General features: G+C 38.6%; 1 protein-coding gene across 2 annotated transcripts in view; it reads right to left on the minus strand.

Annotated features, from left to right (window-relative positions):
• LOC134816485 (epidermal growth factor receptor-like) overlaps nt 1-25,541 on the minus strand; it is a 62,600-nt gene that overhangs the window by 20,053 nt on the left and 17,006 nt on the right. Inside the window, exons 5-19 of one of the 2 annotated variants that reach the window (XM_063825345.1) lie at nt 23,993-24,134; nt 18,553-18,663; nt 15,951-16,088; nt 15,586-15,715; nt 15,272-15,386; nt 14,923-14,958; nt 13,882-13,960; nt 13,372-13,485; nt 12,980-13,107; nt 12,747-12,839; nt 12,214-12,303; nt 9,209-9,358; nt 4,703-4,810; nt 826-1,003; nt 42-181 (exon numbers count right to left, since the gene is read on the minus strand). In XM_063825345.1, the coding sequence (XP_063681415.1) occupies nt 42-181; nt 826-1,003; nt 4,703-4,810; nt 9,209-9,358; nt 12,214-12,303; nt 12,747-12,839; nt 12,980-13,107; nt 13,372-13,485; nt 13,882-13,960; nt 14,923-14,958; nt 15,272-15,386; nt 15,586-15,715; nt 15,951-16,088; nt 18,553-18,663; nt 23,993-24,134 (1,752 nt within the window). The remainder of the gene's footprint in view (nt 1-41; nt 182-825; nt 1,004-4,702; nt 4,811-9,208; nt 9,359-12,213; nt 12,304-12,746; nt 12,840-12,979; nt 13,108-13,371; nt 13,486-13,881; nt 13,961-14,922; nt 14,959-15,271; nt 15,387-15,585; nt 15,716-15,950; nt 16,089-18,552; nt 18,664-23,992; nt 24,135-25,541) is intronic. The other variant, XM_063825346.1, reaches the window with a different exon arrangement.

Genomic DNA, 25,541 nt, shown 5'->3' on the forward strand with positions numbered 1-25,541 from the left:
AAACCGATTAGAGGAAAATTAAAATCTAGTTATCACATTACCTCTAGATCAGCTGTGGTAATCTTGTCTGGGCCGGTCCAGGATTGGAAGTTAATGATAACGGAACCCTCGACCAGGTTACAGTTTGCGAACTGAACGATACTGCTGCTGTTCAGAGGAACTGTGTCACTTCCTACACAATCTGAAGACGATTTGTGTTAAAGTGGCTGTAAAGTTTATTGAGGCAGTCTAACTTTTAACACAAGTCACTTGTATTATAATATAGGGCAGTTTGAGTCAGGAGTTTCATTTTCCGTACACTGGGATATTATGCACAGCTGCTGTACACCGTGTGATGATAGTCAAGGTCGAATTTAAAGTTCCCAGTCGGGTAATTACAATCCAGTTGCAGAATATCACAGCTGTAGTAACCAAGAAGTCACAGCTTTGCCCTGACTCAGGACACTACAGTTAGTGAACATATTGAAGTGTAGCAGGCAGCTTGTAGTTGCAAGGTTTGTAACGGACAGTTTGATACTTGACAGTGACGCGGTATTGTCATTAACAAAATACTGGCCGGTGCCAGCGAGCAAGTTTGCGCTAACTGCAACGTACGAAGCCAGCACTACATGATATAACAGCTAGTGTGTACTAGTGTTACACTCATGCTGTAACTTTGATAACAGCGGTCCGGTCAATGTAAAATATGAGAAATATTGGTAGGATTATTTGACTGAGAAATAGTTATTCGTTCTTTAAAGAATTGACTTTCTGGTAATGACAGTATAGTAAGAAATAAAATATATCTTTAAAATAATAGGGCACCGAAAAAGGGTTTAAACTTACTTTTAGGGCAAGGTCCGTCGCAGGGTCTGCACGTTTTATCCACCAAGGATCTCCACTTGCCTGCGGGACACTGGCCCACGCAGTTCTCACCGTCCTGTGCGTATTTGCACGTGCACACGTGGATTGAGTAGCCGGAGGAGCGACATGAGGAGCAGAACTTGTGACACGGAGTACAGACCTGACGAAGGGAGTTGTTAAGCTGGTGGGGGATGTTTTGACAGTTTTGTTAATTATAATATCAATTTGTAATAAACTGTAGTAAACTTCATTCCCACAAGACAAGAGATATTGAGAGGTATTCCTAAGAGTTCAGAGCAGCCATTTTCTTTAGAGACTATGATCAAACCAATGATTTTAATTTCTGATAATTAATTCAATATTGAAAGTCAAGTAGGGGGACCTTAATAAGGCGAACCATTAAAAATGTCAGCGAAAAGAGTCTTTAAATGGCCGCGTCTCCCAGGAGCAGACGAGTTACCATTATCCAGGGCACAAAAAGGCGGCAAGACTCATGTTTCATAAAACTAAGAGTTTCATTTTACTACTATCGTCATAGAATGACGTTTGTTATGTTATTGGATAATTTATGAAGGGCCGTTTTATAATGCACGTCTTTAGCTTTTAACATGTGCGATGGCTGTTTATTTGAACGAACTTGCAAAACAAACGCGCGTGCGCGGCGCGAACGAACCTCCAAGCCCTGGATGATATTTTTCGCGCGCTCCATTAAAAATTCAAAATCAACTTCAACATGTCCCAAATTGGGCGCGCTTCCAACCAAAACCATCACGTGACCTCAAAATACAAGCGGACATTAGGGTAATGTACATTATTAACCGTAGGTAACAATTATTTCTCGATCTTCACACATTCACTAGGCTAAAAGAACCACTAACTGCGTTGGAAAGCACGATATCAGTCGTAAATCAGCTTACAGAGACCAGATAGTTTTGTTTACATAGGGGGCAGAATTTTAACGTGTAGCAAGGCAGACTTTTACAATATATCTCTTTATATTAATGATGTAACATCAGATATGTAGAGGGGGATTTGTCAATACAAACTATGATTTGATTTGGTGAATTTCGCTATACGCAGTGAGTGTGTGGCGGGGAGAGAAAATTAAATTCATTTCACCGCCAAGTCTAGACTTCAAATAGAGAACCGCACACATCTCCCATTCCTTCCCACGGGGCCGATTTAAACGCACAATTGATGAGTAGTTGCATTAAAGAGCAACATGAACCGCTATTGACAATCAGAATTGTAGTGTATGGCTTGTTTGCCAGAGTTTTGTGTACAAAACTTCATCGTGTACTTTGCCATGTATTATCTCATTATCGTACACAAAAAAATGAGGTGGCGTTCAAAAAATATTCATCAAAGACACAGAGTCACAGTCAAGATTGGAGGTCTAGTCATGAAGGGGACCTGTAATAACGTTGAAAACCAATACGTGTGTTAGAGGGCCGTATCATAGCCTAGGTAACCGGTACAACAACCCCGACAAGGTTTAAAGTTATCTCACCCCCGGTAATTCGCATTTAAATCATATGTTCGCCGTGTGAGCGGATTTTTCTACTTTTTAGAGGCTGTCTCTCGGAAGTAGTGGTACCGGAGGTCACGATCTTTAACAGGGTTGTTTAGCAACGGGTATCTTGTTCGGGTATATTTCATTGCTCTTCCGGAATGCGGCCAATATTTAGGAACAAAATTTACTGACCAAAATTAGGTTTGGGCAAAATATGCCGGGAAAACCATTAAAGTATAAAAACTGCCGGTTTGGATCATAGAGATTTAGGTCGTTATTTCTGTTCAAAAGAATGACAAATATTTTCAAACGTTGTGACTTGTGATCTCGCAATCAAAAATTCGAAAGCTGTCGAAAATTTAACGTAGACCAAGCCTTATAGAAACGAAAAATTCTGATCTCATTATAGAACCTAGACCGGAAAATTCTACACAGTCTTGTGGCTGGCATTCAATGTAAAATGAAGACTTTTTCAAATTCTTTGGGTGGAATGGACTGAACGTCAAAAATTTGATCATATTACAAAATGTGGCTAAGAATGATATATGAGGAGAAATTCACAGAAAAAAAATACGAGGAATGAAAGTACACATTACAGTACAGTCTTATTAGCGAGCAGAACGGCTGTTTGCTTAACCACGCCAGACCACACGAAAGTACGTCACACCACGTGACAGTACGTCACACCACGTGACAGTACGTCACACCACGTGACATGACGTCACACCACGTGACATGACGTCACACCACGTGACATGACGTCACACCACGTGAAACAACATCAGACCACGTGTCAGTACAGCAAGGTGTGTTACAGCTGAGAGTTACAATGTGTCTGACGCACGTTACACTAATAAGACTTGACTAATGCCTCTGTTAGCGGTCCGCACTGCAGTAACTCCTGCACCGACTGCAGGGCTAGTTTCACATATTCACATATTCTTCTGTCACATATTCACATGTTATTCTGTTACATGAGATGTATTCGCACCAACATTATAGTCGACACATTTCAAGTTGGCGGATGAGATCAAGAAACATCTGCACTTTCTCTGATTGATGTACAGTGCAATAACACAGGTTTCATACTAAATGGCAGCCAGTCGAAGGTAGCTGAACCCATTCTGTAATGCTGGACTATGGGCGAGCTTAATCACGGCAATTGAGAAGAGGGAGAGAGGTTTAATTGGTAGTCCATCTTTCTCCCTCTATTTGGATCAGTAGCACAGCAGTATTTAGTTTGCACAGCAGTATTTAGTTTGCTGAACTATGACTTTTTGGATAATAAAGATGAGGCTTTCTTCTAGAAATTAGAAGAGATAGAACTGAGCAAATGTTCCTTATATATCTCTAGACATTATATTACAATCTCGGATCTCCCATTTAGGGAGGAGATGGGACGTTCAACTGGTTATGATTGTAAATGAATGACTCAAAATACTACCTATTTTTGTTCAGTAAAACTAAAGTAAGTTTGATACGCACAGTCCGTTATTTAAAGTTACGGGGTCAGAAAAGTGATATAGAGACAAATGGAGAGAAGAATAAGTCTGCCACTCAGGCTAGGCTAAATCTAATAGTGTCGGTATGATGTAGTGGATAGGTGGGGCAGGTGGCAGGAATGTGGGAAGTGGATTGTGGTAAATCTACAGTCTACATTCGTTACATGATATAACAGGGTACAGTTAAATCCCAATCTACCGGGAGCCCCGATATAAAGGGTGATTTACATGTATTTTATTTATTTTAGTGTAAATAAAAACCCCGATTTACGGTGATAGTTGAATTTTTGACGACAACCCCTCGGTGTTTGCAGGTCACCCCTGATATATCATCACACTCTCAATACCAGTACTGCAGTGTACGTAAAATGGTCTGGTGCGGTAGTTCGAGGTCAGCAGTGGAAATTACCCACTAATAATACGTCTAGACAACAAGGCCTTACTTTACACCAGCTCCAGTGGAATGTGAGCTAAATAATCGTACGTGATATTGAGTTCAATAGTATAATGATAATAATGTGAGTCCGATCTTACTTCAATGATGAGATTCAATTAAATATTGATAATCGTGTTAAAATAGCTTTCGGCCAGCAAAGCACAGCAGTGATGTAAAGATCAGGCTTGTCTCTGGATTAAATAGTTCTGACCGCGATTGTAGGAGCTTAATATTATTTATTTAATAGCTAGATAATTTCTAAATCGAACCAACATGAACAGTTTGATTTCTTACCGGACAACAAATAAAAAATCATTACTTCATGTAGATCAATCTCATTAACATATCGGAGGAGTTGGAAGAGGTTATGAGAGATGAGAGGCAAAAAGAATGAGAGAGTGAAAGTACCTTGACTCGCTCGCTGATTGGTCTATCGCCGTCATGTGTGGGTAGGTTGGGGTAAGGTTTGAAGTTATCTGGGTATTGATCTTCAGGGCACTTCACTTCGCATTGTCCCTGAAAGTTAAAAGTATAATTATTTATTATTCAGTAAATTTTAGTTATAATGCACGTCATTTCTCACCCAAACCACAAATAACTAATATAATGTTTTTCGTTTGTGATATGTTTTTTTCTAAGGAATCAGATAGTACAGCTGTAGAGACATTTTTATGAAAATAGTGTGAAAAAAGTATAGTGTGAAAAGTTTGGTGTGATAAAATGAGTATTTTAAAAATAACAGGAGTTTTGAGAAATAAACAGGCCAACACATGGATGCTATCCGTTTCCATCACGATAGAAGTTAGTTTGAGAAACTAGATATACAAGAACATTGATTATTAGCCGATAAATGAAGTAATGTAATAATATGGAACCTACTTGAATTAAGGAAGAAAGTATTACAAGTAAGCCCCACAACTAAGTTAGGTGTGAAGTGTGATGTGGGAGTGTTAAGTGTGTCGTCTAGTTTTAACTTGAGATGTTTGATAGAGAAAAGTTGGACAAGTTCAGCGACACGACAGCGCTTTTTAAACTCCAGTCTCCCCAAGAAACCGTCCTATACTACCAAACCACTCAAGTACACTCTCCCTAACCCTACAAAAGGGTCTAAACTCTAAAATCTGCCTGGTCACAGCCTATAATTCCAAACACACCCATTAATTTACAGTGTTTTGACAGCCGAAGCAGGTCTGAGATCCGCCCTTTATTCAATCTTCAATCTAAGAAAACATAGAGGAGGAAAATTTAATAGCCAATCTGAGAGGTTTGATTTAGAAAGCTGGCCAGAACACTAAGATTTAAAGTGAAAAGCTGCTGGTTTGACATCATAATCCTCGAGAGTCTACAACCAGCCCTTATAAAAGACACCACTCCCTCCAGTAATTCTGGTTCATGTTGATCCTTAACTTGCTGATAGAACAATACCGCCATACTTGATTTAAAGCTGAACAATGGAGCCAGTTTAACTTCAAAAGTCGGGTTTATAGAACAGTGCTAGTTTCACCTGAGTATCGATAGTGTGACAGTTACAAAAGTGCAGGAGATCGCACCACCAGACACCAACAGTGAGATTTCAAGCTGACACGCGCCCACAAGGATGAAGAACAACACCCGTTTTACTAGAGAAGTAGAACCAGGGAGAGGGAGCGCATCACTAGGGGTACCAGGGAGAGAACGCTGCGTAAATTAACGTAAAATGAAAGCTGTCCACAACTTCTGACGAAAATGCAGTGATCTGAGGTCTACACGGAAATAGGAAACAAGTCACCCAACTTCGACCAAGGTTAACAGTTTTACGATAATTAATTATAATGCTCCAATTATAATGAAGTGTTATATCACTAATCACGGTGAAGCATTCGTTTATCAGAGGTTCAAACCAGCTCAGGACAACTTATCATTCTTAGGAGCTCGTTTTAAAAAGTGGTTCAGATACTCCTCACAGAAACATCTGCTGGCACAGTTTTCTGGCACTTATTTACCGTCAACGCATTCCCCGCATTCCAGCGCAGGATGTTTTCACATTTCTCTCTCTCCCGGAGTCCGGTAACCAGGTACTGTTAGACCGACTCTTTACAAACTCGGATTTAAGCCAGACTTAATGTAGACGTGTGTTTAACTTTGAATAGAGTCTAACTATGTAGTTTAAAGTTTAAAAGGGTTTAGAGTGAGTTCTGTGCTGCATTGGATGCTGCATAGTGACGGGTTCTGTGTTGTGTTATAACAATTCTGTGTCGTATAGTAACGAGTTCTGTGCCAACTGTAACGAGTTCTGTGCTGTGTTATAACAATTCTGTGTCGCATAGTAACGAGTTCTGTGTTAACTGTAACGAGTTCTGTTTGGCAAGTGTGAACTCCGTGACTAAGATTATAAGTCCAAAATTGTGAACCACCAAAATAACATTTTGATTTGATAGACAGTAAAACCTAACATCACCATTCCTCAATGACTTCACCACTTAGCTAAATATTACAGTCATAAACCTCTTAAACAAGCAAATATCACAGAATGTGCCTCTTACATCACCACAATATTCCCAAAACTGAGTTTTAACTTTTTAACAGTTACAACATGTCCAATATTCAACACCGACAGTCATATTATTATAATGGAACTACCAATACCCAAACTTTAACCTCATTATTCAGGGGTCAGAATTTGTCCGCCAGATTCTAGAGTTAAAGTTGAAAATATAGCGTCACACTAATAAACACAGACATTAATACATTGTCCTAGTTGTGTTTCTACTAAAAATACATGCATGTAATTAACAGCGTACAAATCGGTGTACACTGAAACACACAGAATGTACACTGAAGATAAACCATCTTAATCAAATTAGAGGCGACATTTCCAGAGTGTATTCCTAATGTACGCGTGTTTAAGTGTAAAATGTGTGTATTTAAGTTTTCCTAATATTGATGTTTTGATGCAAGAACTGAGTATTTAGATCTTTTCTTCATATACATTTATATGGAAGATGTGAATTAAAGTTTTCCTAATGTATATTTTTATGTAAGAATAATATGGTAGACCAATCATGTCATACACCTAGTTTTAGTGATGATGTTAGTTGACTGTATCTGAGTAAAGATGGCGGCTGAGAATGATAAAACCCTGTACAGCCCACTAATGATGCTGACTAGCTGTGCTAAGTAAAAAAAAGTCCGACCTCACAGTGTGAAAACTGTCAGTTAGCGAGGAACTGGAAAAATCACACTTACGTCTGCGCATCCCGACATTCCACAAAATATGAAAGATCTGGCAAAAACTGGAACGGAGTTAAAAATATGGTATAAAAACACGAGTCAATCTGTGAGAGGGTTGGGAAACGTGAAAATCTGCGCAGTTCAAACTGGACAAACAAGGACTCTAACCACAAACTGAAGTGCTCTCTCCTATAAAGCGAGGGAACACACATCAGCTCCGAGAGTGCGTACTGATTGGCTGCCTCGTGACACGAGACAGGAATACAGCTCTCTGATTGGTGCACTTAGGCCACGAGGTAAGGCTTCTCCTCGCTGATTGGCGGAGAAAGTACAAGGGGTTGTCAATGCCTGGCCAGTAGTTAGCACTCAACTCAACTAATATACACGGGGGGAGGTATGGAGAGCGGTCAAACTGGCGGAGATGTCGCGCCACAATAGACAACCTGCCCAACCCTGCCCAAACCTCCTCATCAACCTCATCATCTTCATCTTTTTCATCATCTTAAGATATTATCAAACCTCAGAAAATCGTATCCGGACACTGTGGGGTTTCCTCTGTTCACGATCTAGGAAACCCTGATAGTTGGCACGCAGAGAACGAGGGCTGAAAACAGAGGTGGGGAGTCGTATGGTAGTGTTGACACGTTCAGAGCTCTGATAAATTGTCTATCATTGACCAGCACCTCCCCAATCTACTGTCACTATATTTACCTTTCTTTTAACTTTGTCTGGCATCTCATAACAGTGAGTTGGTCACGAGGTGGGCAAATCTCTCATACGCTAACCATTATTTATAGATCGGGAACTGTGATCATTGGTCACGTGATCTACCTGCTTCTTAACTTTTGTTAAAGATTTGGAATTTAAGATTATTTTAAGTGACTAATGTTTGCCTTAATATCACCCGAAAAAGAGCACTTTAAAAATCTAGATCACAGCTCAAAGTAGAACCTGGAAAACGAGCAGCCCAATCCACGGGAGTTAGAGAAGTATCTAGATCCTAAGTCAGACGAAGTGACGAGTGACGGCTCTCCAGTCTCCACTTTCACTCGTGAAAGCATAAACAAGGGAGCTCTACGTATTTTTAACATATTTAATTCAACCCAATTTCGTCAACACTCAGATTTTAGTGGACATTAAAATGTTTTAAAACCATGGTCCCCCCTCCAAACGAGTCCTAACTTGAGTAAACCCTGAAGTAACTGGTGAAAGGAACGCCACCCCAACTGTGTGGCCGGTCAGTCCAGCATATTTAATAGCTCCGCAGCTGCAGGTAATGCAGGCCAGCGGGCGAAGCTGTACTGCTGATGTGTTGAGAGGCGTTTAATGAAACCGATTGATAAAACACGGCACCTTCTTTCCAGACAGTTCCAGTGGGACGCAGGAATTTGTCAGCTCCCTTCCAGAAAGTTCCGGGGGAATTTATTGGGTATCGGCTGGATCCTTCCTTTGGCCCATTTGAGCGATCCCGTGTTGGATCCCGAATCCCATCTCCCAATTTAACAACAGAACTGATATGAGGTTTGAATGGATGGAGGGATGAGTAAGTTGTCTTTCATGGTTTGATAAAATAAGGAAATATGCAGCATCGAACCAAAAAATAATTCTCAAAAGTGGAGAAAACATAAAGACGTGATAAAGAGATAAAGGACATATTGAAAGAAAAACATAGAACGCAAAGAAAAAATTCAAAGAAGCACTAACCCAGAGTCTTCTGGTGTTGTTCTCAGTATAGGTTTCCTCCATCAGTTTAACAACCTCACAGAAGTTGCAGCCCCCTGGACCTATGAAGCTGTTGGGGCCCGTACACCCTCGCTCCATCGTACATTTATCATGACATTCCATACAGGTATCCTGAAAGATGGGAATTGTCAGCACTCTTTGGATAGTTGGAACTGGATCAAGTTGTTGTATCGCATTAAAATCTGTATTGAAATTTAGATGGAGTTCCGAAAATATGTGATTTATTCCGGATATAACCCAGCCCGAATATCCAGCCTGTGCTGGTACCGTAATCTGTATCCTGTATACCGCCCATATCTTACAAATTCTCATTGCCGTTCTGTATCCTGGACAACTTTGTTCATGTTTCTACAGACACCAGAGTTGCCAAGTTGGTCGGTTTCAGACGCCAAGGCTAACTCTGGTCTAATACCTAGTCGGGCTTCCCTCTTCTAGACCTGAACGTACCCAAAAACTGGATTTCATCGCATAGTTGGAATAGCTGGGCCACATGCAGTCCAATATCACGCACGACAGTTTAGTTGAACTGTGTCAATAAAAGAATAAAATGTAACAGCTCGGTCCAAATGTATTGACACCAGGGCGTAAAGGCACGGAATATAATAATACAGGATATAATATAATATATTATATTCCTTTATCCGAGCTGAGGGAGGGGTAGAGAGTAGAGACCACTCATGTCACGTGACTTGTGGAGGCTAGTCTGAAGAACTGAACTATTAGAGAGTGCAATCTTCAGCACTCCTTCACTAGCCCTCAAATTATGGAGTAATTTTGTCCTGACGGCTTTGCGGATAGTGCAACAAAATACGGTACGTCTTGTAGAATTGGCTGCAGGAATTGTGACGTGGTTTTGTTTCTTTATCCGGACTTACCGCCGCGAGTCTACTCTTGCTTACTCGCCAAGTTGGCTTCTGGTAATTGGAGTGAATATTTGCACGCGCCGAGCGCGCAATTGCACGTGCACAGTGAAGTAAACAGAAACCTTTCCATGACACGAAGGGAAATGGCTTCCCACAAGTCTAGATGTAACTGCTGTTTTGTCGCATTTGTTTACCGCGGTTTTTAACATACTTGATTACTGATAAGTGATTACTGTTAATCGACTTGATTTTAACTGAATTTTCCGGAATGAAATTAACGATTTTTTGTGACTCTCACTTTTATTTCAGTTCTGTTTTTAACAAATGAACCTCATGAGTCATGACAAGGTTAAACCATAATATCAACTCTACATATCGAGCAAGTCACGCGTTTTACAGAATACAGATTATTGTAGCCTGAAATTGAGCGAAATTTGTCCAAAGTAGACATTCCCACAGTTTCTGTCTAGATATTCGTGTTCTGATAACACAAATAATTGCTGATAAAGGCAAGTTTAGTACGATCAGACCGCATGATATCGGAGTAATACGATCACTGACTCGGGCACCTTGTTTACCGTTTACATGTGTTAGACGTGTTTAACATTTAATAATGTCTGTCGTGACTCGTGTCAATAACTTGATACTGTCGTTACGCCTTAGACGAGCAAATGTGTTCATTTCGCTGAAAATATTGTAGAGAGTGTGAATTTAAAAGTTTATTTCATTAATTTCAAATGCATCACCACCGAATAAATAAACATGGCTCTGAGTATGAGTAACACTGAATTTAGGTGGGCATTGAATTCACACGGCCGCCACACGTTATATATGTGTCAACTTCCTAGACGCAAATAGAGATACTGAACATAATTTATTTAAGTCTAACAAAATAATCTAGAAAAATCTTTCGAACCACGGGATAAAATGGGCGAAAAATAACAACCTTTCAAGCAAAAGTCACCGGAGAAACGGTAAAACCAAAGTTTGAAAAAGGTGAAAATTGGACTGCAAAATGTACATATCATTTCTGGGCTGCTTTTTGGGAATTATTCAAGGTATTTTTAATGAGGTCCTGGCAGCGGATAACAGATCTCCCCTGGAAGCTAGGCCAGATTAATCTCAGGAATTTAGTAATTCTAATTCAGTAAGCGGTGCACAGTGTTACTCAATGAGGGAAAATGGCGGACTCTGGAATTTGTATACCCCTCATTAAAGTAAATTGCTAGTTGAGCTATTTCTGAGCTCTTCGTGCGTAGGTCCAAATATATCAAGCCCGACATCAGCTTTAAAAATTACTCGTATGTTTTCTTCACAAAACATGAGGTCCCCAGCACCATTTATACCACAGATGTCATCAGGAACCAGAATAAACGGACACACCCAATTTCACTACCATTGAATATGGAGTGGGGGTTCCAATGCCATTTTTAACCAAAGAATTTTGGGAATTTCTGGAATAAATGAAGAGTGGCGATGACAACACCCCCCTTGATGACAACAGTAAGACAGATAATAACTGTTAACATTAGATGAGCTGTATTCCCTGGTCAGGTTAATTAAATTAACTGGATTAATGACAGTTCAAGGCTCAGGCTGATAAGGAGAACTTGTTACAAATGGTCATAATATTACTGATGTATTATAATATTACTAATTATATATTACTAATATTACTGATGATTGCAGATGCCTTCCCCAGAAATGTCTGGTCTTTTCATGGGAAGGCATTTGCAGTTCTATAAGTAATTATAATCTAAGAGATTTGTGACAACATTAAAAAAATTGTTTCCCAATGCAACAGAGCATTTTCATTCTGATACAGTTGGGACCAGTTTATTAAACTCTGCACGTGGTAGAAATGTTGCTAACATAATTTAAAGATATCACATACTTAACAAGTTAAGTTTAACGAAGATAATATTAGACAGTTGCAATGGCCATCATTCTAATTCTATAATATATGAGCAGAGCTTCTTCAGACACAGTCCTGATCCTACTTGATACTAAACAGGTACAGGTGATCTTTGTTAACAGCATTAACAATTACCAATTAATGAACAAGTTAATTAATTATAAAACGGAGGTATTATAATTACTCACCAGTTCATTAGTGTACTTTATATCTGGGCACTCATCTACACAGTACGGTCCGTCCTTGTAGTTTCTACATCTCGAGCATTGGTTAGACTCCTGCGAGATTTCATCGTTACAATAGCCATCACCATGACAATTATCCAGTTACCAAATCAGCAAATTATCTAATTATCTGATTATCTTACTAGACACATCTGACTGGTTCATGTCAAGAGTAGACGTTACTTTCTGAGTGTTGATTTAATAAAAGTTCGTTTTTGATAAATAGATTAGGCAATATTGCCCGTTATCAGCAACAAATACTGAGATATCTAAAATCAGTTCATTCATTGGAAATTGGAATCAAACAAAGTTCATTCATAAAAGTTTACCATCGGGACCAATCTGATCAAAACTTTACGGGTAACTCAAATACTTTAAATTCCAGATCAAAAAAGTACGTAGCAATTATAAGCTATCGTAACCATTAGTTGAAGTCAGTTAATTGATCGATTAGTTAATCAATTACCACTCAATCAATTAATTATCAGTTAACTGACCGGTCCAGTACAGTTAGAAGTAGGATCGCACTCCGTATGACATTTCTTGCAGTTATTTCCATCCTCATAAAGCGCAATCCCCTGACCAACCACCTGCGATAACATTGAGTCTTAGAGAAATATTTCTTGGGATATTTGAGAACTTCTGATAAATTTTGAAATCTGTTAATTTTATTTTGTTCAGAAATTGCACCCCCGCAAAACGTAACAGTTAACACGTTACAAAAACTCACAGCAGGATCGTTACAAGTGGTGAGGCACTTCCCTTCGAAGGAAAGTCTGCTACACTGAACACAGTTTTCAGGTCCTACTCCCCAGCATCCCCCAATACAGGTGTCGTGACACAATTTCTCGTGTGCTCCTGTAGGTATGCGGGGTCAGTGAAGGCCAGGGGGGAGGAATGTAGGAATGGGGGGGGGGGGGGGGGGGGGGGGGTAATGTAGGAACGAGGTTATTGGGATTAATTAGGAATGTCAGTGGAGAGAAATGGCGACAGAAACGCTAAGATAAGGCTTGCTTTATGATTTCTGTGATTTCTCGAGTCAATAAAGTCCTCAATGTACAAATATCTACCAATTTTGAAGCGCAGAATATATATACATAAATAAGTAAGGAGTGAACTAACGACAATATGAGGAGTTGTAAGTGATGATAATGTCAAGTTGAGGGTTGAGGTCTGGTTTCTTCATGATCCCAGCCAGAGCTTCCTTCTCGGGCAGGTAACACAACGCACTACCGTCTGTAAAAGTGTACATAATTGATTGGCTATTTATCTAATTGATTAACTGATTAATAACTTGATCAACTAATTATTAATCCAGTTTGGTGATGACACTAATCATGTTAATGTTATAGACAACATTTTTCCTTTTTCAATAGACTGTGCGGCGCGGAGGGTTGAACTTTTGTCTTTTATCTTTTCGAAAGTACAATTTTTTCTAATGTGGACCATGACTTGAGGTGACGAAGTAACCTGTTGCACCAAACTCAAAGGGCATTACTATCTTTTGGGCAGATGTTTTAACACAATAACTTGGAAACTGGATGAGAGAAATTTGTAAATCTGGGAAAACCTTTAAAAATTTTCCCACCTCAGCATATTTTATGGCAAGAAGCATTGTTTGTTTTTACTCACTGGCGTATATGATAACCATCCCATTTTCAATGAGCTCCAGGGAATTCAGTCTTAATTCTGTCAGCGCATAGTCTTGGAACTGAAAAATGTGATTGGTAAGTTGATTGTGTTTGATGAGGTCTGTACTATTGATCCAAGGCTGTAAAAAAGTGTTAAAATGCTTTGTATAATTAATCGTCCATATTAAACACACAAATATGTGAAAAGTTTACTATATTTAGTAAAATGGAACATCTCCCATGTTTGTAAAACTATTTCCCTAATCTTGAACTTTAAAAACCACGCTAACTTAGCAAATCTTAAAGAGAGATCTCCCCACTATGACATAACACAGACCTAATGTCAAAATTCAATCACGAAAATGTACAATCTAGTATAATATAACATTGAGAATGTTCGATTATTATAAGTAATATAAAATGTGCTTCAGGAATGCAAGGTATTTGGAGAACATTGCCAACAATCCGGAGTGGCTGTCGACTGTCGTTTCGTTAATTAACATATCCCGCCTAACAGGACCGAGTGTATCGGAACATGACAGGATCGGACGCTCACTCTTTAAACAATCAATAAAATACTGGCCAGTCTTTGTTCATAACTAAACAGTAAACGCGCGGAGTTCTTCTTTTACGTGCCTTCATATCGAAGACAGCCACAAGGGCTATATTCCATCAAAGTACAGTTATTAAACTCAAATCATCGTAAAATTGAGGTGCTGTGAAATCTGGAGTAGTCAACAATTATAACAATTATAGTCTCTGCTTAAAATGGAACTGGATTTTATCCTTAGAATCGAATATGGGGATCCTGGGACGTATTAGTAGGCTGGAAATCGAACGTATAAAGTGCATGAATTGAGTGGGTGAAGGAGAAATTAAGAAACAATTTCAGGAATGAATATCGCATCGAATGTAGAAGTTGTTCATTCCCACATGTAATAGATCTAAACACGTATTTCCCAAAAAGACTTGAACTAGAAATAGTTTGAGGAGAAAGTGCTAGGCTCTTGAGATGACCATCTGTAATCAAATCATGTCTTACCAGCTTCTTAGAGATATGAGCTTGCGACATATCAACCTAATAGTTTGTGGTAAATATAAACTAGCCAGATAGGCGGCTTGCGAACAAACCAGACGGCTTGCTAAAAAAACTAGGCGGCTTGCCAACAAACCAGGCGGCTTGCTAGCCCACCCAGCTACGCAGCTTGCTCAGCAACTTGAGAATTAAAAGTCCCAGAAAAAAATCACAAGCCCGTTTCGCTCGACACAGGAGTATACTATCAAGTTGATCAGAACAGAGCCGAAAAAGAGCGGGAAGTTCAAAAGTATTGCGGAGTAGCGTTGAACTCCCGGCTCCTCCCGGCTCTAAAAGACAAAGTAAAGGAACTGACCGCTTGAACTGTGATGGCGGCTTGAAGGTTGACACGGCACCCCTCTTGTTCATCTTCACATGACTCGTAGGAGTAGGAGGACTTCAGGTGGATCCCCCTGATCCTCTTTAGGTTTCTGAGGGGAGTTGTGTGAACTCTGGAAGCTTCTAAAATGTTCGTAACTTCTATTTTACGACGTTTGTCAAATCGTCGTAAATATTTGTTTTCAGAATCACAGATAATTTTCTGTTAATCCTGTATTACAAAAAATATATTTTTCAGCTCAATTTTCTACTCATCTTAACTCTCAAGGAATGTGAAGAATTGCCACGTACCTGAGAAAGCTGAAGTCAGAGAAGAGGTTGTTGGTGTGAATGCTGAGATACCCAGTTATCTCCTCTACTGTACTCAGCGCTTCCAGAGCGTCACTCGCCATCTCTCCAAACTTATCCGTGAACTTTGAGTCTAAAATATAATAATTGTTCTAGAAGATTCGTACAAAGTTTCGAGAAACAAAAAGATTTGCATTTAATGCACGCAAATATTTTGATTACTTAATATATCATAGTCCGATTAGAAGAAATATTAATAGAACGTGAGCGTAGTCTGAAATATGATTCCTAAGAACTACAATTACAAATTAAACCGAATTTCACACAATATTCCAATATTTCTACAAATTCCAGTGCACATTGCATACCGATATCGATGCTACCCTCGATGATCGTGCAGTTCTGGTATTTGTTCTTGAAGGCTGCAGAGCACCTCTTCATCTTAGGCTTGTACTCGTTACATCTGCCTATACCCAGCTCGGATACGCTGGTAAACCCGTCACACCCTGTAATAATTTACTTGTTATTAAATATCAAGGTGTAACAGTGTTACAAGGTGTAACTGTGTAACAGTGTTACTTGATTAAGTTTTAGTAGTATTACGATATGATGCGATGTTAATTGTTAAATGGTGTTTCTTTATTTTCTTGTAACGTAGTTACATGTTACAGCTTTATTGTTACGATATTAGACACTATGGTAGAGTGTAGGAAATTGTAATGTTACATGTAAATTGGAGACATACACGTTAAATTGTGGGCTTGAGAAAGGCTACAGTTAAGATTTTAATTAAGATCTGAAAACTAGGCTATGCTAAGGATTTGAGGCTCTAGCTTTAAGGCTATACTAAGGATTTGAAGCTGTAGCTTGAGTAAAGTCAGCTCACTGTGCAAGCGTCATAAAGCCTGCTGCTTAACAAACGTATCACTAGCTTTAGAATGTGGTTACCATAGTATGCAAAGCCGCATGGTGGTGTTAATTGTTAAGTTTTGTTGTTAATTGTAGTTAGGTTAGAGTTTGTTGTAAATTGTAAAAAGCCTGCAGTTCATTCGCGTAGAGCTGTTCGGTCTGAGATTACCATATTATTATGTAACACTAAGCTGAAAAAACTAAGTTTTTACAGACTGTGCTGATCTGAAGCGACGTAAAATTTCACTTTGAATTTTATTGTTGAGGAATTCTTAGAGCAAATAAGCAAGGTATATCGTACTTTGTAGGGCATGATAGCAATCCAATACGTCTCCTATTACGATAATCACTTTGAGAATGAAGAAACACCTAAACTCAGTCTATCTATACAATGTTTCGGAAGATTGTTTTGGGCTAGCTGGAGAATTCCGACAAGTGACCCGGAGTGTCCGACAAAGGAAGATAGCATTCGTAGAGTGTTAAATAAATAGTATTAAACCCTGCTTGTCCAGATTTTAAGGGGCCACAAAGTCGCGGGTTCGCATTCACATAACAGTGTGAACTATGCTGTCCTGTTATAATTTATTAGAGGAAGAAGCAGAAAAGTGAAAATTTTAGTGTTTTTCAACCGGTCGCTGCCCGCTGGGCAACTTTTCTGATTTCCTGAGAACCCAAAAAACTCCGAAAAATTGAAGAAACCTAGCGTGAGACACGAGTAGAAAGACCTACAAGTTGGACCTTTAAAAATTAACAATTTCGCATTCTTGAGCTAAATTATGGTGTGATTTATTATAGATCAGCTTTATTTAATTCTTTAAAATTTTCAATCCATGATAATACAAACTATGACTGATGTTTACTCACTCGACAAACATACCCCTAGACGTGGATTTAAAGAATGCAAAACATTTTACAGTAATTCTGTAAATTAAGGGGTACAGTGTACACTTGCCCCTCATGCAGCCCCAACCTAGCTCCAAATATCCTCACAGAACGTTGCAAGAGTGGAGATCAGAGTGGAGTGGAGTATTTAGCAGGTGGAGAGTTCATTGCACTTGCGTGCTGGGCTGACACAACTCATTAGAGCTTTGTACAGTGACACACACACACAAAGATGCTAACTAGCGCTAAAACATAATAGTAATATTATATGTTGGTCAATGGAGAGAGACTTGTCAAAATTGTTTTCTACAAATAAATTGTCTTCAGTTTTTCATAATTTGTATACACTATGCAAAGGCTGAGTTCGATTAGGGATTTGGGTTATTTATTAGGACTATCTTGTGTTACCAGAACAGGTTAAATTTCAATGATTAAGAAGTTAAGAATTTAGGAGTGGCTCACTGGACTTTAAAATAGTTTTTACAAGGGACATTTTAAAAGTTTTAATAATATTATTTATGGACTTAAATCAATTTCGTTTAATAATATTTACTTTTGAATAAGAGATGTGTCGACCATAATCCAGTTACCAAGAATATAAAACCAACTCCCAAAAGTCAATTTATGTTACCGCCCATTTCTTTTCATTGACGTTTTTGTTAAAATAATAAGATGTCATTTAATCGAGTCAGCAACGATGTAAATCATTACCTCGTTCACCTTACTGGGATCAAATTTCAAGCTGGTTGAAATCAATAATACCTTAGCAGATTTGTGGCTTATCTTTAAAATATCATGTGAGAAATAATTGGTTAAATTATCACATTAGTATTTATACACGTTTAAAATGTGAACTTAAAAATTAAATTCTCTAACGTCGGGAGAAGTGTGGAAGGAAGTAAAGACTTTAAATTTAACGAGAATCAAGGTAAATTGTAATATTATCTTTCTAAGTTTAAAAATATAGTAAATCCCATTAATTAAATAACGAGTTATTTTAAAATTACGATTTAAACCAAACCAATGGAGCCAGCTGCCAGAACCCTAAAACTTAGAATATACTTACCGAAATACACAATTTCGCGGTGGAACACGTAACTTTAAATTAGAATTATAAAGAAAGTTTTAAACTTAATAAACAATATTATAGGTCATACAGACTAGTAAAATAATACTAACGTTTAGGGCACCCTTCAGAAGGACAGAGGACACACTTGTTGGTGTGGTGTTCCGTCATCAGGTGGTCTGAGCACTTCTTAACACAGTTCCCTTCCTCCACCAAGAACGGGTCTGAAATAAAGCAGCGTTAAGGAAGGGTTAGATAGGACAAAGAATTATAGCGGAGTTGATATAACTCAGCGGAGTTACTAACTCAGTTAAGATACAATTCTATCTTTTACGAGACATATTTATGTTCGACATAATTCCGGTGACCTAAATGATTTGGGAACGAAAATATGGGAATTTTTTCCGAAAACCGCCACATTTCGTACCCTAAATTAAATCATGGTAGTTGAGGATTTTTGTTAAAGTTTAGTAGTAAGGTAAATGTGAATCATCGTCGCATCGGCATTCATTTTTAGGATTTCTCGGATAATGGCGAGATATTCGTTTAACCACTAATTTGAGGCAATTTAGGATATTTCGTGGATATTACGCCACTTCACTATTTAGTCTGGATACACTAACGGTATTGAGATAAATTCACCAGACTGACATTTGACAAGTGATTATTTACTTAGACGGTAAATTGTCGCCATGTTTGTTAAACCAATGGAATTTCTCGATACAAAATTTACTCCTCTAGACATTATTGAGTCGTGAATGACCACACGAAAACAGTAATAGTTTTGGGTAGTAGTTTTTAGTGATTCTAATTTCTGCAAGTAATAATAAGAGTTTTAGTGATTCTACTAAAGTAATAATAGTTCAGCAGTAATACTAATAGCCCTATCTACCAGTTGGTCTGATTTCACGATTTTAAATTCACACGTGGCTATTAGTTGATAGTTACGCGTTATGTTAATTACATTAATAATTATGTGAATTACACTGGTCAATCGTGTAATAATTATTAATTGTACATGATTTTTGGAGCGTGGAACGCGTTGGAATATCAGAATGTGTTGGATGTATGTACACTCTACACTCACGACTCTACACCAAGGTTCCGCCCTCAAAGAGGTGGTATAGACAGAGGTAACATGTTATAACAGGTCCTCTAGGAAGCGAACACAGACACTGGACACGTGACATTTAACACCTCCATTACCCACGTGGGTACATTCCTTTGGTTCGCGCGGCATTTCAGGTATTTTCAGGTATTTCAACCAGCATTTTATCAGGAGTTCAGGAATTTAAACGGTGAGAAATATGTCTCGTTCCATAGTAAAACCGTACCAGGTTGATATAGTTGGTTATCTCGAATGTTTGCTTGAGTTTGCGTGCTGTGGTAGAATGTAATGAATGTAGACAAGTCAGTGTCCGAGCACTTGGAATGTGGCCAACTGGGACAGCCGGAAAACACTCTGCTCCCCAATACGTGACACGGATAGACCCTTCTGATTGGCTGGCGAGCACGGGGCTTGCTTGTGATTGGCGGAGAGCGATTGGAATGAAGTTGAGGGTGATAATCATGTTAGAGCTGTGAGTGTAGGTGGGTTGGCCAGTGGGAAGCGAGGTGTGGGGAACGACAGCCAATCAGTGGCCAGTACAGAGATATGACAGCCAATCAGGGGCCAGTACAGAGATATGGCTCAGACATATTAATCCGGGTGACAGATCTTTACAAACCAATTCACAGTGACCTTCTAATTCTAAACAAAAGACTTCACAGCTCTTGAACTTTGAAAGCTCTTTGAAAAGCTCCGGTTACGCAGTACATTTACTCCAATTTAAAACCACCGAACTGGCTGATGGCAAATAATTAGGCTGACAGATTTCGTGGAGTAAAAGAAATAAGCTGAAAATTAGAACAATAAATTTAGGTCGTGACACCGTTAATTCGTAGGGAACAATGATTTAGAATGGATTTAGTGTGTCACACGATCCAGCACATTTTGAATTGAAACTTATCACAATATATGCACAATTCAGAAGGCAGGATTAGGAACTTTTTTCCCTACGTTTTATCAAAAACCCCTTCACAAGACACATCTTATAATTGAAACTGAAACTGGTGTAGCCATGACAACACGTACATACCACGTGACCAGCACACCACGTGACACCAGTTGATCACATGACATACAAGCAGTCAATTAGCGTTAATTGAGAGCGAGCTGGTAAACGGAGGAACAGGGATTTGCTGGTTTTAATAAGTTTATAACCTACACGGGCTCTGTGAGTGGGTGCCACTAATAATATGTCATTATTGTTGTGAGTAGCTGTGGTAAGAGGAACAGAGAGAGAGGTTGTCAAGGTACCGGGATATTATATTGGAGTTTAAAAAGTTACAAAATAGTCGTGACCTATTTTGTAATTTTAAATTCTGGAGTTACACGGAAATATTTGATCGAGTGGGTCAGTCAAATTCCTCGTACCAGTTATCTCGCATGATACCCTTGAACCTTATTTTAATATCAAAATGGTAGACCGCTGGCCCTATAGGACGTGTACTTGTCTAATCGTTCAACACAAGAATCACACCAAGTATTATGATTATATCAAATAAAAGCTGTAGACTACTTCAGTGTGTAATGCTTTGTATCCAATAAAACCATTATATTGTGCACATTTTATGCCCAATAAAATAACACCTGAGCACTTCGTACACACTAAAATCACACTTGGCAGAGTTCCAACTTTCCAAGACTCCGAGTCTCAGCGTTCACAGGTTTCCAGTTAACAGCGTGGAACGAGTGCAACAAGATAACAGAACAGTTAGCATGAACAACTCCATAATATTGGATATATACGTATAGTTATGGACACGTTCATTTGAGTTTGAGGATATTGGTAAATATAAGTGACCCTATTAAAAGGCACAGTGTAGTTGACTTTGTCACACTATGAAATTACTTAAACCCTTGATGGTTAGGATAATCGTCTCATCCTCTAGGCTAACTTTGTCACATAACGATATCTTAATCAGGTGATAAGATATCGCTTAAATACGGCCGGCACGGAAATGGTTACATTGTCACACTATAAACATGTGACGGAGTAAATATGGACCCCTTGCTGCCGTTTTTGACCAAATTTTTGAGTGTCTAGTTGATTGGATGGGTACATATGACCATTACCTACATATTTGACGACTTTTTTCGTTAGATGGTGCATTCAGGTTTACTCTGTCACACATTAAAGAAAATATGTGATGAATGTTTAGGGCACCCTGATAAGCAATGCTGAGTAGTGTAAGTTTATTTGATGGCCTGGAAGTGCTGGGAATTGTTATTATATCATATAGTCGTAAGGAATTAAAACACAGAAGGCACAACCAAGCTTACTTTGTCACATAATCTTGATAATATCTGAACATGTGTGAAATTGAACAAATAATGATATACCTGCTTAAACCCCTTATATTATACGTACTATGGATCAAACAACACTGCTAGTACCATGCACCAGTCACATAAATCATTATCAGGTGGTAATATGTTAACAGTGTCACAATTAAACTACCGCTACATGGTCAAAAATAGGGTAATTTCGTCACAACAAATTATTATAACTCTGTTAGCTCCTTGCTGGCAAAATAACTAGTTTATCGAAATTTTTATGATGATAAAGTTACATAGTATTCTAATAGAAGTATAGTTCTTCAAAATAGGGGCAAGACATGTTTACTTTGTCACATCAGTTATTATAAGAGTTAGGTAATCGTCATCATGATCAGATTAAAAGATATTTTTCGTAGTTTGGATCGATTAATACTTTAATATACCTGTAATAAATCCTATGCCAATTTTAACACACTATCTTGATACTGTTGGGGCAGGGAAAGTTAATTTTGTCACATTTTCAATGTCTTTGACAAATTAATCTAAATTTTAAAAATTGAGTTCTTATGTTCTGGACAATATTCTTCCAATCGTTTCTGAAAGAATGTTGAATTCTAATAGAGTTATAGATCTTCAAAATAGGGGCAAGACATGTTTACTTTGTCACATCAGTTATTATAAGAGTTAGGTAATCGTCATCACATTAACATATATTTTTTGTAGTTTGGATTGATTTATATAGGTAATAATTAATAAAGCAGCTTATGCTAATTTTTACACACTATCTTGAAATTGTTGGGGCATGAAAAGTTAATTTTGTCACATTTTTAGTGACTTTGACAAATTTAACCTAAAATTGTTAAACTTAAGCTCTGATGTTCTGGACAATATTCTAATAGAGGTGTAGAATATAGATCTTCAAAATAGGGGCAAGACATGTTTACTTTGTCACATCAGTTATTATAAGAGTTATTATAAGAGACTATTTCATTCTATAATCATTGTTTTTAATCTATTTACGATTTCGTATAATTTTTTGTGACAATGTAAACATCAACTGATCTTAACTTGCATCAACTACATTGTCATCATATAAAATTTTCCCGCCTTTCAAACCAAAATCAGATATAAATTATTCGCCCAAAATTTTAAATTTCATATATTGTGACAGAATTAACCTCATTTCCCAATAACCAAGTGCCTGTATTAGCTAACTATTCAAAACAACATATTTTAGGGCTATGCTTGGTAAAGCAACCCTAAAATAATGAGTTGAAAGGGTTTTTAGGACACCTCCCAGTAGAATAGAGGTATGGTATCATGAGTGTGACAAAGTTACCCAAATATTGCCTTGTAACCGTTCGATCCGTGCCCATTAACCAATGTTGTATCATAATTGTTAGATAGACCTAATTTACTATATTTCAGACCAAGGAATGATAATTAGACAACTGCAGTTAACTAAGTCACACAAAATGTGACATTTGAAACATTATAGTGCCTAACAACAATAGATTTTCTTTCTGAGCGGTGCATATGGGACTATGGGTTACGTGGCTAACGTTCAGAACTTCTGAACGTGCTAGGTTAATAGATGTCAAAATTAAGCCACTATCGTCAAAAACGCTATTATTTTTGTTTACCAATATCCTCAAACTCAAATGAACGTGTCCTTATACACATATCATTCACATAATATCATAACATATTACATTCACTGTTACTATACAGGGAACTAGCTGCTCGACTAACTATGATAACCATCTATTATAGATCTAACACTATTCTGTAAACTTATTCTAAAGTTACCAGATTGTCCCTAACTCACAGGTCTCTCTAAAGTACCTTGCATTCCTCGTGGAGCCTCAGAGAAAGTTCTTAATCGCTTGAAACAGCGATTTAAATCGCAATACTAATGAACTGCTTGAGAGAAGACAGAAATTCTGTCACGGAATCACTACCCAAACGGAACAAGTTTGTCGACTGTAGCATATCACCCTACAGCTCGATTTAGTGAAACATAATAACTGACAGCTTTGCACATCATTTTCTTTAATACTGGTGAAAAATATAATTTTCACATGAGAATAGAAGACAACAAAGCGCTTTGTGTACTGGGACGAAACATTATCGTGCTATGAAGTGAAACACAAGGAAATATTTTCACTTACTGGGGCATTCTTCTAGACATTCGTTGCCGAGTCCGTAGAGGACATCAGGGTTATCCACCATTTTGAACTGGCCTCTGTCGTAAATCTTGGGTGGTGGACAGTTCGTGACACATTGTCCTGCAGCGTCGAAGTTCTTGCAACCCTGAAATAAAGTTAGGTAAAAATCTTGGAAACCTCCAGAACTTGTACCGTCGGATTTATAACTATAAAGTGTGTAAACCCTGTATTTTTGGACCAATGATGCATGTCTATCGTCTACTTTAAGAATTAAGACAGATCCATGTGTTTCTTGTTTGTTATCCGTACAAAAACTGGTGGTTAAAATCACGATATTCAGCTGGTTACCGTCAGATGATATAAAGTTTTAAAGTTCGCAATATCTTAAGTTTCTCGTTCTCAATGTGTCAGTTTTTAACAAAACTAGGCTAGTGGGACGTCACTGATGATCCTATTAATTTGTTAATCTGTGACAGAATATTTGTGTAATGGTGCGATATCATCAACATTGGTCACTAATAACAAACTGTGACGATCTGTACCACGCTTGACAGTGTTTAACTCGTAAACACAAAGGATCTCAAAATTTCAGTCGAAATGAGTAGTAGAGCATGCAGAGGAATTTAAAAAATCTGTTGTGTTGTCTGTTGGCATGTACACTCCACCATCATCCTGCACCAAGCTATCTCTCCAAGTACATCGTCAACTATTTGGACCACTGCCAAGAACAAAATACTTGAGTGTCGGCCCCACGGGGCTCCCTGCTTGTATTAATTTTATCAAGAGCCCAATCATTGTAAGATCGCGGACACTGACCTAAGTTACTCCCACTCCAAAACAGAATCCTCCCTCACAAGGTCTAATTCTTAAAGCGAGAGAGAACTTGTTCCAGCAGCTTTTATTCGAGGATTACAGCTAAGAATGTTGCATGTGAACGTATGACTGGATCTGGCTTGAGGACTTGCATTCTTGTGGCACACGCAGCTCTACACACACAAGCACGGGGGCAAGTCACGTGGACGGTAACGTGGCGCGCAGAAAGTCACGTGACCAAAACCCCGTCAGGTGGCAGATAAAGTTTATCTTCAGAGCTGCAAGAGAGACCGGGAGAGAGAGAGGTCTGGAAATGTTGGCGAGCGCTGTGAGCGTTATACTTCAGCTCTACTTCAGTGGACGGTACCTGCCTTTCACGTCATCACTTGCCCAGCTCGCTTGTTTTCATATGGACGCGAATGTTATTGCTGTATGCTAAATAGCTAAATCCTGAGCGAGAAAGAGCTGGACTTTTTCCATAAAGTGTGTGGAGTCAGGGTGACGGCAGAACCAGTCGTGCTCTCAAACCATGTCCTACAAACGTCGCCCTAGCTAAAGATCAGTGAAGCGGGGGAGAGCCAGTCTGCGCTTGTGCAGTGAAACATTACGATTCGGCGGTTTGGTGAATGTCTGCGTCGTTAGATCACGACCAAAAACAGCAGAACAAATTTAGAGTGAGGGTTACTTCATCTCTACTGTGTTTGTTGTTTTAATAGTTTCTTAACAAGGAGGATATTCC

This window comes from Bolinopsis microptera, chromosome 6 (assembly GCF_026151205.1).
Source record: "Bolinopsis microptera isolate Bmic1 chromosome 6, MBARI_Bmic_1.0, whole genome shotgun sequence".
Lineage (NCBI taxonomy): Eukaryota > Metazoa > Ctenophora > Tentaculata > Lobata > Bolinopsidae > Bolinopsis > Bolinopsis microptera.